Below are 16,720 nucleotides of genomic sequence, written 5' to 3' on the forward strand. Positions count from 1 at the left end.
GCACTATGCACAATTTCTTCAATTGCAGCCACAGAAGCCTGTAACTTCTACAGAGTTGATGCATCCATGCATCCATCCCCTGATTTGTCTAAATGAGACTGGATGTAAAAGTGATGGTTTACATGTGTTATACTAAGGAGTGCACACAAGGTGTGTGTGTGTGTGTGTGAGTGTGTGTTGATGGTTACTCATTACCTATGTGATCACCTGAGTTTGTTTGTTTGTTGTTTAGTTAACAGTCTCACAGACACAGTTCTACATCTATCATCATAAAATTTGGACATATGGTTCAGATAATCCTAGAATAGAGTGAGTTCATTTTTCAGGGTCATAGCTCGAGTTGCAAGGTCAGGGTCACACAAAAAGTGATAGAAACTTCCAATTTGGCCAATATTGCTCCTCTTTAGGGATTCAAAACTGACCCAAAAAATGAATATGCTGTATTTAAATCTGATTTATTGAAGTGGTATATTAGGTCCTAGAATATAAATAAATTCACTTTTCAAGGTCACAGTTCAAATTTCAAGGTCAAAGTCACACAAAACATGAAAAATGAATAACCAATTTAGATCCAACTTCAATTTCGATGACTTTCTTTTATCACCATTTGAAGGATTCCTCTGTAAATATTCTGTTATCTGCTGCACTAAAACTAACAGGCAGTTCATCAAACCTATCAATCACATTAACAGTCACTATCACAGGAATATACCAAAATAAAATGTTCACAATAATAAAATATTAACAGTGTTACACTGTGTTTCTGCTTCAAATTAATATTTACAGCCACCTCGAGGGAGATGACAGAATAGTTGCACTGATTTGAGAGCTTCCCTCACTCATGTCCTTTTTGCAGATACCTACAATATCATACTGTTTTAATTTCTTTGTGATTTATGTAAATAATGCCAAAAACATCCTCAGTGAGTTGCAAATGTTTATATGTCCATCCCATCCCTAGTCTAAACACTGGCGGAGCTGTGCCAAAAATTAAATGGCTATGTTACAACTTGCCAGCCAAAAACTTAACCCTCTGGGGTCCAGGGTAATTGGCCATCTTAGACTACTTTTGGTTTTACCTTCATAATTTGCCTTAAAAAACTGTTTACTTTGCCTTGTTTGCTGTCATATTTTTAAGCACAACCTCACCTGTGTAACTTGACAGTTCTTCTTTCATTCTGAGATACTGTATTAACACAACAAACCTAAAATCACACAAAAACATAAAATCCAAAACATGTTTAACAAACAGTTTTTAGAACTTAGAATGCAAATATAAATTGTAAATTTCAAAAACGTATGTACAAATGTAAGTGTCAATAATATCTCCAAATAATGATGTGCTATTTCCAACTGTCTGCTTGCCTGCCTGGTTGTTAGTGTGGAACCTGACCATTATGCAGATTATAAAACAAAATTGTGAGATTTGATGTTAGAAGCTGAATTATTTTTTTTTTATGTATCATCCATCTCAACTTGTTAATAAAATTATAGCAATTACCTGTTCCATCTGTCCAAAATACATGCTTTAATTGCCTGAGATTGCAGAAAAATGCACCCTTAATTTCAAAACCTAGTCACCCCCCCCCCCCCCATATAAGAAATTTAGATCAGTCCCTGCTGTAAAATTGATGACTGGAGTATTGACAGTATCTTTTTATTGTCCAAATACTTGTTTACCTGACTCTATTAAATACAGTATTTGAAAGATGGGGGATTTCAGTTACATTTTGCTGGGTTCCTGTACTTCCAAGATTTAAAGGAAATCTCATCTCATCTTCAACCTCTTATCCGGGATCGGGTCGTGGGGGATTTAAAGGAAATGAGAAATTTTCTATCAAATATGCTACTACACCAAGCCCTTTCACGCACTCCTATACAGTAGGTGGCGGTATACACTAAATATCTGTTGCAATTCACCATTGAACCCAAAGAGAGGAAGAGTAGACGGCGATGGCGACGACGGGAGTTGCTTTACCGTTTATTTAGTCTGAGCGAAGTAAAGTCGAAGAAGCTGCTACTCTCTGACATTCTTAAAGATTACGAAAGTAAGTTTGTAAACGAAAGTAACTTTAAGTATCTGTAGGAAGAAAACCGACGTTGTTTTGCTCTACGACAGAACCAGTAAACTAGTCAGATTATTGTTATAATGAGTCATTGTCAAAGGTTTTATGCTTTTTAATAAAAACTTTTATTATTTGCCTTTTGCTGTGTTGACCTGTGCGACACGTGTTGCAGGGGTTAGTCGATTAATCGTTTGATAGAAACTAGTCGAGGTATTTAGAGCAGAAATTCCTGACATCATCAGGCTCCAGTTTATCAAATAGGATTATCCACAAAGTTCTAACAGGACAAGCAGAACTAATCTTTGGAAATAAAGAAATCTGAGAAACTCATTTCAGGAGACGTAACTTAAAAACGGCACATCTGTTGAGAGGAGAGAGAAAGAAGTGTCTGTTTAGGGAGCATTTTTATGCAGACTGACTGATAAGGATTTTCTGGGGATTGGTATGATTCCGGAGTAAAAAAAAAAAAAGCAATATCAGTATATCTGATGATATATATGCAAACAAATAAGAAATGTTTTACAGTTTAAACATGAATATAATTATAACCAACCAAAATATGTCATGCTGCTTTCACTCGGATTCCTAGTCGCCATATTGCACCGCTCAGTATTTGTGTAAAATAGACTTATCTCATTTTGGCTCTGCCTTTCTGGGGCCATACATTTCTTTCTTCTTGCTGTAAAACTCTGATTGAAAATGAATGGCAGTTGGTCACTTTGCCTCTTGTCTGTTGCAGCTAATGTGACCAAGGGGTGATGTGGGTCCCAGTCATGCTTGACAGCAATGTTGTTCTCTGGTGGAGAAACTATGTAATGACAGCATTTCCAAAGGCCAAAGTGTTTTTCTGCATTGTTTACTTGGTAAAATAAAAGTTTTAATATCTGCAAAAATAATACAGACACCAATATTTTTGTGAAAGGCTCATAATGGCTGATATTGTTGGCAAACTGATATGTTGAGCAGGCTCTAATTTGTACCAAATCCTTTGCAGCATTGTGAGGAGTTGTACATTACTTAAAAGAAATCTAACCTTTATTAAAGACATTTAATAAGCCATTTAATAAATTGTTTAATAACAACTCCAATAAAGATTAACTGCTATGAAAATATGGCCAGGAACCTTTGTTAAAATGTCAAACAGCCTCAGTTGAAATGTGTAACTGTTACACATCAGACTTTGGTGGTTCAGTTAAAGTCTCGTTTCAATAATACCTACAATTGAGGATCAGATATGTAAGGAGAATCCTCAGTGCCTTAATTCTTGTCTTATTTTCCAAGTTATTGATTTTTACATGTAAATGTAATATTTTGAATATATTAATTGCTCTGCTCCCTGTGTGTAGTGAGCGCCTTGTATGGCAGCACCCTGATATCGGGGTGAATATGGGGCATTAAAGCGCTTTGAGCATCTGATGCAGATGGAAAAGTGCTATATAAATGCAGTACATTTAACATTTACCATAATTGCAATCACAAGAAAACAATGTTTCTGACAGAAATTGCTGAGGGAGTTAATTTATTATGAAAGCATTAATCAGTCATACAGTCAAAGTGGGAAAAGTATGAGTACTGATGTTGCAGGACGATTTACGTATGGCTTGCGCCCCTAAATTTTATAACTGTGCTTGTAAAATTTTCAGTAAGAGGCTATAGTGCTACTGGAAAAAGTTATTCTGTATCCCTGTAAAGTGGTCTTTTATTTTGATGAGTTCCAACATGGTAGCATGTATTGTTTTTGAGTTATGTTAACATTCTGGAGGTGGTAGACTCATTTATGTGTCAAGTCACTCGACTCATTTTAGACGGTGCATGCTTAGATTTTTCTAAAGGAAATGATAATCACATTACTATGTCTGTCTTTTTGGTTAAAACAAGACAACACCTTGAAAACTAATGTAAATTTCTCTGTAAAGTTTGTTGTTTGTCTTTGTGAAGCTTTTAATCCTGGGTACACTTTTTGTCATTCTGCTGTAACACTTCTTTTCCTCTTTAGATTTAAGCACACAGAAACACATGGAGGACGATTCATCACATGATGCTTTCAGGACATTAATGGATGACCCTCCTCAGCCATCTGAATTGCCATTATCCAGCCCATTCAGCAGCAAACCCCTGGAGCACGAATTTTCATGTCACTGTTGCTACAACATCCTGGTGAACCCCACCACTTTGACCTGCGGCCATAACTTTTGCCGCCATTGTCTGGCTTTGTGGTGGGAATCCTCACACAAGAATGAATGCCTCGAGTGCCGTGAGAAGTGGGAAGGCTTTCCTAAAATCAACATACTGCTGAGGTACAATTTTGTCCAGCAAACCAGAGCTGTACTGTCTGAATTAAAAACTTTTTATTTATTTGAATATAGCTCATTTAGATTTACCTCCAGTCTGAGAATTTTTTGTTAACAACTGTATGCTATAGAATAAAAAGGTATAAGGTGTATAAAAGGAATTAATTTAAAGTGTCTCCAACTTCTGTTATTTGGCTTATTTACAAATTATGAGTTTTTACAAATGCCTTTATTTAATATGGTTGGGCTGCTGCAAACTGGAGTGGAATTACTGAGCATAGAGACAGATGTCATTGTACTTTGAAATTTCAATTTCAATTTATTTTCATTTATATAGTGCCAAATCACAACAAAGTTGCCTCAAGGCGCTTCACACAAGTAAGGTCTAACCTTACCAACCCCCAGAGCAAACACACAGGCGACAGTGGTAAGGAAAAAAACTCCCTCTGAGAAAGAAACCTCAAGCAGACCAGACGCAAAGGGGTGACTCTCTGCTTGGGCTATGCTACCAACACATATTACAAAAACAATTCACAAAACGAATATACAGGAAATGTTGCCGGTGCACAGGACAGAAGGGTTTCAGAACCAGACACCACACCCATCTCTGGATGGAGCTGCACAAACAGAGAGAAAAAAAAAACAATCAGGCATCAGAAAGACAACAAATACAGTATAATTTGTCAGCATTAAGCAACAAGAAAAACAAATGAAATGCTAAGGCGATCGCCAGCCACTAGCCCTAAGCTTCACTAAAAGATGCAGAATTTAGATAAAGTTCAAGCTGCGGACTGCTCCATTTCCTAATAACATGAATTAAAAGAGTAAAAAGCATAGTAACATACTATGCCAGTATGCTAGCCATATGAAAGGGAAAATAAGTGCATCCTAAGTCTGGACTTGAAAGTCTCTACAGAATCTGACTGTTTTATTGATGCAGGGAGATCATTCCACAGAACAGGGGCACGATAAGAGAAAGCTCTCTGATCCGCACACTTTTTATTCACCCTAGGGACACAAAATAGTCCTGCACCCTGAGACCGCATAGCCCGGGCCGGTACGTAGGTTTTACTTAGGTCAGCTAAGTAGGGAGGTACCAGTCCGTGAACAGTTTTATACATTAGTAACAGAACCTTAAACTCTGATCTTACTGGGATAGGAAGCCAGTGAAGAGATGCCAAAATGGGTCTAATGTGGTCAAACTTTCTGCTTCGTGTCAAAAGTCTGGCATCTGAATTTTGAACCAGTTGGAGAGCCCTAATGCTGGACTGTGGTAAACTAGAAAATAGAACATTGCAGTAGTCCAATCTACAAGAGATAAATGCATGAATCAAGGTCTAAGCATCAGTCATAGATAGGATGGGACAACTCTTTGCTATATGTTATATTTGAAAGATGGCTAAGCATAGCCCCTCTGTCCACACTCTTTATTGCCATTGTTTGACCAGATCAGATGTGCTGTGAAAACTAGAGACGTGGAGAGGTGCTCTGAAGAGAAAGGGAATGAAAGTCAGTAGGAGCAAGACTGAATACATGTGTGTGAATGAAGGAGAGCCTGGTGGAATAGTGCGGTTAGGAGAAGTTCGGTGGAATAGTGCAGTTAGAAGGAGCAAAAGTGGTTAAGGCAGATTTGTTTAAATATTTGGAGTCAGTTATCCAAAGGGATGGAGAATAGGGATGTGAAGTAGAGAATGCAGACAGGGTGGAGACGGTGGAGAAAGGTGACAGGAGTGATTTGTGAAGGGTGAGAGTGAAGGGAAACATTTACAAGACAGTAGTGAGGCAATTAGGTTGTACGGTGTAGACTAACAAAAAGACAGGCGGCAGTGCTGAAGATGTTGTGATTCCCTTTAGGATTAACGAGGATGGACAGTTGATGGACGGGTTAGAGACAAAGTCAGAGAGGTTTGGACATGTGCAGAGGACGGACCCAGGGTATAGAGGGAGAGGGATGCTGAGGATGGAGACACCAGGCAGGAGGAGAAGAAGGAGGCCAAAGAGGAAGTTTATGGATGTACATGCAGGTGGTTGGTGTGACAAAAGAAGATGCAGAGGACAGGGCGAGATGAAACGATTGATATGCTGTGGTGACCCCTGACCCCTAAGAAGAAGTTGTAATGATAGATGATAAGCACTGTTGTATCACAGTGATAACAACAATGCTCAGAGCACAGAGAATATCTGAACTCATTGCTATAAATTAGCCATGTTCCTATGTATTAGGCGAGAAACAGAAACTTGACCTTGACCTCTGACCTTGATTGTTGACTGATCCGCTGATTGACTGTTCTCCATCCAAAGGTCAAAATCTTGCAAAAATACAAGCAAACAGTTAATAGAGTCCAAGGCGAGCACCATAGTACACGCCTCTGGTAGCGTCACCAAATGTGGTATCTACAAACAATGGTACGGCAGTGGATCAGTGGTTGGTACTCTTGCCTCACAGCAAGAAGGTCTGGGGTTTGATTCTCCCCATACCTAGTTTTTTTTTTTTTTTTTTTTTTATGTGTGTGGAGTTTGCATGTTTCTGTGTTGAGTTCCCCCTGGTACTCTTAATTTCCGTCCACCATTTAAATAAATAAAGCCTCCTTTCCCTTGACCAGTGCAGCGTCTCTAATCCTGTGGCGGTGGTCCTCAGGTCCTGGCCTGTGGCTGCAAGTGGTTGGATTGTGTCCAACTGTAACTAAGATGGGTTAGATGGGAGAGCAGAAATTTAGTTGTATGTACAGAGATGTTAAAGGCCCTTCTTTCCTGTCAACATTTGCATTCAAATTCTGCTCAAGGTCAGAATTTTGAGTGTCTTCTTTCCTGTCAACATCTGCATTCATATTCCGCTCAAGGCCAGAATTTTGAGTGTCTTCTTTCCTGTCAACATCTGTATTCACATTCCGCTCAAAGCCAGAATTTTGAGTGTCTTCTTTCCTGTCAACATCTGTATTCACATTCCGCTCAAGGCCAGAATTTTGAGTGTCTTCTTTCCTGTCAACATCTGTATTCACATTCCGCACAAGACCAGAATTTTGAGTGTCTTCTTTCCTGTCAACACCTCCAGTGTTAGATTTCTTTTCCATCTGTTCAGTAGTTGAATTTAATCATTTCCATTACAGAGATGCAATTGAAAAGCTCTTCAGTGACGTTGTGCAGCGGAGGCAAGCAGAGATCCAGGCTGATCCGAAAATCTTACATAGTTTGCTGGCATTCCAAAGGTATTACAGTGCCACATGCAACAATGATTTTGTGTGAGAGCTTTGAAACAGTCTCTGTCACACTTCACATGACTCACAATGTCTAATCTGTATCCACCTCTTTGTCTGGTCTCTTTGTGAAGCAGAGTGGGTTATTTTTTATTTTATATGTCTATGTTTTTTGTTTTTTTTAGATATGGTGATAACTTGGGACGATCCAGGACAAACCAGCACAAAGGAGCTGGCTTTTTCTTTTCTGGAGTCCTTGTTGCACTCACGTGTGTGACTGTAGGTACAACAAAAAAACCCCACTCATTTACAGACAAAATCAATACAAAAAACAAAACAAAAAAAAACAAAAGTTACATGAAAGAAAGAACAAGAAAACAGTGGACATGGTGTCCAAAAGGTATAGGCAGAAGCAGCGCTTATCAATGCCTACACCCACCCGTACAGTCAAATCAACCCAAGCTAAGTGCCAGTTCATACACGTTCATTTCTAACAAAGTCTAACCAGTAGTAGCTCATAACTACAGCTGAGGGAAGTGAGTATTTCACAACAGCTCCTGTTTCATTCTAGTTACCCCGGTACATATTCAATAGTAAGAATTCAAATTAAGCAGATTCATCATACAACATAACTCAACGTTTTTCATCAGATACATATCCGGCGAACACCCTTTCTTTGTATAAATATTTAAACTGGTTGATATTTGGACATCGTTTGAGTTTCTCCATTATTCCATTTTTTGGGCCACAAATAGAGATACAGAAGCATTTCCAGGTCGTCCTAGCGCCAGTCATTTTAAAATGATACAAACCCCTTAAATTATATATTCCTTCTCTTTGCATAAAATATCCTTGAATTCTAAATGGTACTTGCTTATTTTTCACTTTATACATCAATTAAACAGTCTTAAACGAAATCATGTCAGAGTTTTAAAATCTTTGATTTGATAAATAATGGATTGGTATGATCCCGATAGCCTTCATTATGAATTATTTTTAATGCCCTTTTTTGAAGGATGATTAATGGTTGCACTGTAGTTTTATAGTTATTGCCCCATACTTCAGCACAGTAAGTCAAGTAAGGTGCAATCAATGTGCAATACAGAGTATATAGTGATTTACCATCAAGAATGTGCTTTGCCCTATTTAATATTGCAATACTTTTTGATACTTTCTTTTGAATATGTTGAATATGAGCTTTCCAGTTAATTCTATCATCAATGATCTTACCTAACCACTTGTTCTCTTTGACACATACTATGTTTACCCCCTGTATGTTTAACTGTATTTGTTCATCTTTTTTATGGTTTCCAAATAACATTATTTTAGTTTTAGACCAATTTAATGACAGTTTGTTCATATCGAACCAACTCTTCAACTTTATCATTTCAGATCTCATATCAACTAATAATTGTTGCAAATAATGTATGATGTGTTTTGATGTAATCCTGACAGACAGACAAATAAATAAATAAACGTCAGTGATTTAATTGCATCCTTGGTGGACGTAATTAAAAGTTTTTTCAACTGCTGTTTTTTTTTTTTAAGCTAAATATTACAATTACAAGGTGACTTTTTTTCTGTCTCCCCCACCAACACACACACACACACACACTTGGAGTTGTTTATTTTCTCTATGTGAGGTTCAGTGTCCACTATGTCCTGATATGAACTTTGGTAAACTGGGCTTCAGGGTATCTGTTCTGTTAATGTTTGCATGTTTTCAGGTGATGGTGCTGGTGTATCACTGGAGCACCGGTGTGGTTGAGCAGCACGAGCTGTTGATCAGTAAACCTGTCTCTCGCTGGACGTCAGAGGAAGTTACATCCTGGTTGGAACTTCTGGGGCCCTGGGCCCAGCTGTACAGGAACTCCTTCCAGCAGGAGAATGTTAATGGAAGGTCAAGATAAATTATTTAGATTTTAGTCCCTTTTTTCCCCTGCTCCTTTTTTCAAATCATCATGATTAAATAAAGGCTTGATTTCTTCACCTTAGATTGCTGTTGATGCTGGGGGATGAAGAGCTTTCAAAGCCGCCTTACAACATCGAGAATCAGACTCATCGACGGGCTGTTCTGGCTGAACTGGACAGACTTAAAGAATTAGGGGTCAAACCTCCACAGAACCTCTGGGAGTACAAGGTAAATCTGTTACACTGGATGTTGCATCTGTGCTCCGTTTACCCTGCTTCATGTTTCACAGGCGGAACATGATGGCAACGAGCAGCGTACAGGGTTTACATTGTGTTCCACATGTATTTATTGGTGAAAACAATGCATATGCAAAATTTCAAATTTGCACCAAATTGTGATTGTGATACTCTAATTAAAATATCTGGATCCCAGTGATTAGTAGCCTGTACAATGAATTTTAAAATGCTTTTGCTTATAGTTTCAGATGGGCAGATGTAAGAACTTTGCTGTACAAGCAGCGTACAGTAGTGTTCAGAATAATAGTAGTGCTATGTGACTAAAAAGATTAATCCAGGTTTTGAGTATATTTCTTATTGTTACATGGGAAACAAGGTACCAGTAGATTCAGTAGATTCTCACAAATCCAACAAGACCAAGCATTCATGATATGCACACTCATTTTGCTTGTTTACTAGTGTGCTTGGGGTTATTGTCTTGTTGAAACACCCATTTCAAGGGCATGTCCTCTTCAGCATAAGGCAACATGACCTCTTCAAGTATTTTGACATATCCAGACTGATCCATGATACCTGGTATGCGATATATAGGCCCAACACCATAGTAGGAGAAACATGCCCATATCATGATGCTTGCACCACTATGCTTCACTGTCTTCACTGTGAACTGTGGCTTGAATTCAGAGTTTGGGGGTCGTCTCACAAACTGTCTGCGGCCCTTGGACCTAAAAAGAACAATTTTACTCTCATCAGTCCACAAAATATTCCTCCATTTCTCTTTAGGCCAGTTGATGTGTTCTTTGGCAAATTGTAACCTCTTCTGCATGTCTTTTATTTAACAGAGGGACTTTGCGGGGGATTCTTGCAAATAAATTAGCTTCACACAGGCGTCTTCTAACTGTCACAGCACTTACAGGTAACTCCAGACTGTCTTTGATCATCCTGGAGCTGATCAATGGGTGAGCCTTTGCCATTCTGGTTATTCTTCTATCCATTTTGATGGTTGTTTTCCGTTTTCTTCCACGCTTTTTTTTGTCCATTTTAAAGCATTGGAGATCATTGTAGATGAACAGCCTATAATTTTTTGCACCAGCGTATAAGTTTTCCCCTCTCCAAACAATTTTTTAATCAAACTACGCTGTTCTTCTGAACAATGTCTTGAACATCCCATTTTCCTCAGGCTTTCAAAGAGAAAAGCATGTTCAACAGGTGCTGGCTTCATCCTTAAATAGGGGACACCTGATTCACACCTGTTTGTTCCACAAAATTGACGAACTCACTGACTGAATGCCACACTACTATTATTGTGAACACCCCCTTTTCTACTTTTTTTTTTACTAATAGCCCAATTTCATAGCCTTAAGAGTGTGCATATCATGAATGCTTGGTCTTGTTATATTTGTGAGAATCTACTGAATCTACTGGTACCTTGTTTCCCATGTAACAATAAGAAATATACTCAAAACCTGGATTAATCTTTTTAGTCACATAGCACTACTATTATTCTGAACACTACTGTATGTGTGAGTGCATGTGCAGACTGCAACCATGCAGTCACTTGTGTTTTATGATGTTTCAGCATCAGAGGGAGCAAATCCACTAGAACATTTCAAAACATTAGTTTTGAAACTATCGATGTAATGAGGCCCCATTTACCAGTGACCCGACACGCTGTGCTGTGCTCAGGCACGCAGTCATTTTGATATGAACTCTATAGTGTTACAAAAAAATAAGCAAACATTTCCAAAAGTTCAGGAACAGTGTTTACGTTTGCCATCACTACTTTGCAGTACACGTTTAAAGTTTTGCTATCATCCCCAGCCACACATACCATACATTTTTCAATTCCAGTATTACATTCCCAATCTGTTGTATATTATGTTCCACATTTGCTCACATAGAAAGCACTGTTTCTCCCCACGACTGCTAGCTTAACTTGTTAGCTAATGCTGACAAGATTGTGGTGGAGAGACCATGTGAGTTCAACCACAGCTGTTTTAAAAATTTCCATAGTCCATCCAGCAGGTGGAAGATGTGTATGTGAAATTACAGAGTTGCTTTTTCAATTTATGTGGTGCATTAAAGTGCACCAGATGTTAAAGTGTTTGTTCTCATTAGATTTTCTTTCAATTTGTTGACTTACAAGATGATAGTATTTATTGTTTTTGAGTTACTGCTTACACAAGCATTCACCAAATCATACGCTGTTACCAGCGCAATTGGAAGTTATAGCACTGTCATGTTGAACATGACTTTCTTCTGGAAAATGATGTACTAGGCTTCTTTAAACAGACAACAAAATCTTTTGAAAGACCTGCAGCAAGTTGGAAATAATTGCACTAATCTGTGGTGTTAAAATAAATTTTCATGTGTTTCTTGTTTTCTTCCAGGCAGCTAATGCTGGGAAGTCTCTGTTCTTGTTGTACGCACTGAAGAACTCCCCTCGCCTCACTCTCTTCTACCTGTATTTATTTGACTACTCTGAAACCTTCCTGCCCTTCCTGCACACCTGCTGTCCCGCCATCACCATCGATGAATCGGTGGAGGGCAGCTTCTTCAGCACACAGGTGAAACTTCTGGAGAAATAGTGTCATGTTGAAGGCATATTTATGAGTGGAGCTCTTTGATGGATTACTAAAAATAAAACAAAAACAAACAGCTACAGTGTTTTCTGAAGTAAAGGCTCCAGCAGTTTAGGACCTCCTAAACTATTGGGAAAAAAATGTGACTTATACTCTGGAAAATAGAGTACATTTCTGTTCCTGTGGATTCGCTGTAACCATAGTGACCTACCTGATGAATTATGACTTTGCAAGATGAAATTCTACTAAAGATTTGTCTCTGAGTAAATTTAAAAATGATAAAATTAAACTTACAAGCATTATTTACATACAACGTACTTGTTATTTTATAGTCTGACCCTTGATATCTAGGTTATTTATTAGTATGAGTTTGTGTAACCTGCTGCTGCGCAATGTGCCCATTTATGTGTTGTTTTGCTAGCACGTTGACCGATTTTAATATAATTCTATGTTATTAAAAATTCAAACATTTATAATGTCCAATATTAAATGTTTCGCTGGAATATATATATATATCCTTTATTTTAGATGAAAATCTCTTTTGCAAGAGAGACCTAGCCAAGAAAGCAGCATTAAAAAATGTGTAGATGCTGTCGTACAAGCAAATTTAGTATGCGTAAAAGTACAAAAGAAATCTGTATTGATCAAACATGCACACACCAGTCATACATCAGTATGTATCAGCTGTTGATAAAGCCTACATTTTCTAACCTGTGTGCTCATGCATGTTCATGGTCATTTGCATACAAAAACACCCTCAATTAACCATATAAGGTCACAGAACATCTGTTCGTTGCTTCTGTTCCTCATCAGAATAGGTTTACAATTATTTATTGCTGCATTTTGTCCCAGAATCCTTTAGACTGCCATGGCATCACCATGCAACTTAAAGATACTTGTTGTTGAGCTCAAAAGCTGTTGTTGAGTCCACACAGGTGTCTTCTGTAGATTTTGGCACCAATAATGTTGCACGTCTGTTTCTAACTTGACTTAATTATTGATTGTGTCCTCCTTAATTTGAGGAAATAAACAACATGGATGAGGTTGCATGCTTCCAGTTTCACACTTTCCGTAGAAATGTTCATATGCTCAATTTCAGCGAAATCTGTGTGTGTGAGATTGTGTGATAAATGCAGGTGGTGTTGTAATGGTCAGTGGTTACGCCATGCTGAGTTTGTACCCTGATGAGGGTGCATGTGCACAGAACAAAATGTCAGTAATCTGACACTGGAAATGCAGTACATTTTTGAAAGCTTTTCTGTATTTCTGATCAAAATCTTTTTCTTCCACGTTTTATTCCACATCTGTCTTGTGTTCTTCGCTGGTTTTATCAGCTGGAGCCCAGCTGGCAACAGTGGGCAGAGTTTCTGGTGAAGTACTTCCTGCTTCCGTACCAGCTGATTGCAGAGTTTGCTTGGGATTGGCTATCAGTCCACTACTGGACGTCTCGTTTCATTATTGTGAACGCCATGCTTCTGTCTGTGTTGGAAGGTTGCGCCCTGTGGAGGCTCTCGACCACAGCCAGGATCAGGTACACACGCATGCACGCACACACACACACACACACCAAACCAAAGTCGCACAGTATTAACTTACGACTTCCACTTTGCTCAGGACGCTGCCGCACATGATGTGGAACCATTTATGGAAGATGTTGTCTCAGGGGTTTGCCTTTGCTGCCTTGTGGCCTTTTGTCCCGCAGTTTGTGTGCAACTGCCTGTTCTACTGGGCTCTCTACTTCAGTCCCATCATTAACATAGACCTGGTGGTGCAGCAGCTGACACGTGCAGACACACAGGCACTTTGAGGGGCTGTGTGTGGTCAGTTTGTGTTCAGGATGGACGCTTAAACTTCCACTGGAAGATTCCAGTCTACATTCCACTGCTGGATTGTGCCGATGTGGAATGAGAGAAGAACTGTGCTAAATCTGAAGATCTGCATTTAATGAGAGGACGTGGTCTCTACACAAGGAGCCACATTGCCTGAATGTTCCACGGGTTCTTCTGCACACAGGCCAGTTTGCTGGTGGTGAAGTTTAGTGCAGAATCCAGTGAAGGATGATCTTTTTATGCACTATAATAGGATCCATTCCTTTTTTCTTTTTTTTTTTGTCTTCATGATATTTGAGTTAAATGCAAGCTGCTGCTTCAGAAAACAAAGTTCTAATGAGTGGAAATAACCAAATGAAGCAGTATTATAAACTTTAATGCTCTTATTCGTTGGAGCTTCCTTTTGGTTCTGGCAGAGTATTTTCATTGTTTGGCAACATGACTGTAGATGATATCAAAAGATGTGACTTTATGTTGACTGCTCAGGTTATCAGGTTACTATATTAGTGATTTGTGGGAAAAGTGACATGCAGTTGTCTTAAATATAAAAAACATATTCCAGTAAGAGTTTGGCCAGTTCACATAAAAAACAAACGGGTGTTCTTAATTTCTTGGTGAAAGATACTAAAACTGATCTTTTATAATTTTAAGAAAAACAGATTTTATTTGCTTGTATAATTTTCTTTTTAAATTAACATTTTGTCTGTTTTTTTAGGTGGCAGAGTAAATGATTTTATTTTTCCATTGTCATTTTGCACTTTGTTCTACACTGTGATTTTGTTTATCTAATAAAGATGGCAAAAATAAATATTGATGGAGAAAAGAATGACAGAATTTTTCTGCTGTCATGTAAATTGCTAGCCTGTTGTGAAACTGACAGGGAAGAAAACCTTGTTTTGTAAGTATAGAATTTGCAAATATTGATTATTATTTTAAAGAGTTCATTGACATTGATTTGCAAATAGTGATGATCAAAATTTGTGAAATATTAATTTAAAATATTAATATTTTTAAGAGTTCATCTATATTAATAATCACTCAATAGGCATGCAATGCTTAGTATTGTAATACTGCAGACATAGGTACATGCACCTTGTAGTATGTAACTAAAATCCCCTCAATCTCCTGTGCATGTCAGACTTTCTATTAAATCCATATTATTTTTGAACTAGAAATGTTGAGGATCTGCAGAAATCAGTGCTTTAGTCTCTCTCTCTCTCCCTCTCTCTCTGTGAGAGAGAGAGAGAGAGAGAATGTTAAAAGAACAAACTTGACACTACACCATCGTCTCCTGCGGACGGACAGATGCCTGGAGGATATATGGGTGATTCTTTAACTACGGGCACTATTGGCCTTGTAAATGTAATTTCCACCACACCATTGCCTTACAATATAAAGCACCTTGGGGCAACTGTTTGTTGTGATTTGGCGCTATATACATGTGCTCTGATGTCACTGTTTATCTCCATAGAAACTACCCAAACAATCTTTCATACAAACTGTTTAAAGGGACATTACAGTGTTGTGGAAATTACGGCAATAGTGTGGGACAACTACATTTTGTTTAAAAAAATCACAACAGTTGTATGACATTGAATACCCAATTATGTTTTGATTATTTTACTGATATTTTATTCAGAGATATTTTAAAAACATTAGAAAAACGTTTTTTTACCATTCATTTTTATCATTGAAGATCAAAAGTCTGGGTGTGGGACAAGCACAAAATGGCAATATTTGCATATAATGATGCTGAAAAAAGGTGAAAAAGTCATCATAGACTACTAGAACAAATTTCTTAGCACACTTTCATTGTAAAGATAACTATAAAAGTGTGAAATTTCCCCTTTTTTCTGTTTTTCATACAATATGATCAAAGGACATAAGTGCCCGTAGTCTAAGAATCACCCATATATAATTAGATAGAACTTTATTAAGCCCTTTTGAAGACTCACCTCGGGGAAATTGAGGTTCCAGCAGCAGCATTGCATAGCAGCACACAGGGTAGGAAGCACACAGTATCAAAAGTGAAGAAAAAAAAAACAGTTTGCAACTGGGGGAGGAGGAGTAACAGTATTCATTTAGTTATTTGTGGTTCTAATTACTATCATTTTGCATAATATACAATTAACTTTGTACAGTTTAATAGTATAATAAATATTTTTCTTTGCCTTTATTGCTCAAGTAATATTATCTCTTGGAAATCAAGGGGGGGGGGGGGGGTAATGCAAGATAAAAGGAAAACAAACTGAAAGGGGAAAAAAATTGAGAAACATAAACAACAACAAAAAACTCAGATTCATGTTTCCAAGAAAGTTTGCATTACCTTCAGGGCACAATTGGGATCAATTTACGATGTAATTTTAAATAAAATGTTATGTAGAGGGCCGCCCTCTGTTGGTTGGTGAGAGTAACAACAAAAACTTTTTTTTTCCCCTCCTCATCGGTACTTATTCTTTCCTTACAATGTTTTAGTTCTACTTTAATGCTTTTATTGTGCATTAACGAGTTATTCAATTTAAAAATACTTGTGGTAGTGAAGAGCGAGCTCCCTCTAGTGTTCAAATACTTTCATGGCAGCGATCGCTGTTGCTGTGATCATAATCTAGG

General features: G+C 38.0%; 1 protein-coding gene across 1 annotated transcript; it reads left to right on the plus strand.

Annotated features, from left to right (window-relative positions):
- Positions 1-1,938: 1,938 nt before the first annotated feature.
- On the plus strand, positions 1,939-14,929 carry LOC117525757 (bifunctional apoptosis regulator-like). The gene is made up of 9 exons (XM_034187691.1): positions 1,939-2,048; positions 4,063-4,363; positions 7,465-7,563; positions 7,737-7,830; positions 9,279-9,451; positions 9,547-9,691; positions 12,090-12,266; positions 13,616-13,812; positions 13,896-14,929. Exons 2-9 carry the CDS (start codon positions 4,083-4,085, stop codon positions 14,086-14,088), a joined length of 1,359 nt encoding a protein of 452 aa, XP_034043582.1. The 5' UTR covers positions 1,939-2,048; positions 4,063-4,082; the 3' UTR covers positions 14,089-14,929.
- The last annotated feature ends 1,791 nt before the right edge of the window (positions 14,930-16,720 follow it).

This window comes from Thalassophryne amazonica, chromosome 15, assembly GCF_902500255.1.
Source record: "Thalassophryne amazonica chromosome 15, fThaAma1.1, whole genome shotgun sequence".
NCBI lineage: Eukaryota > Metazoa > Chordata > Actinopteri > Batrachoidiformes > Batrachoididae > Thalassophryne > Thalassophryne amazonica.

Coding starts and splice junctions, on each gene's coding strand:
- LOC117525757 (XM_034187691.1), top strand. CDS start 4,083: ATGGAGGACGATTCATCACATGATGCTTTCAGGACATTAATGGATGAC. Junction 7,564..7,736: donor AGTTTGCTGGCATTCCAAAG/GTATTACAGTGC, acceptor TGTTTTTTTTAG/ATATGGTGATAACTTGGGAC. Junction 9,452..9,546: donor CAGGAGAATGTTAATGGAAG/GTCAAGATAAAT, acceptor TCTTCACCTTAG/ATTGCTGTTGATGCTGGGGG.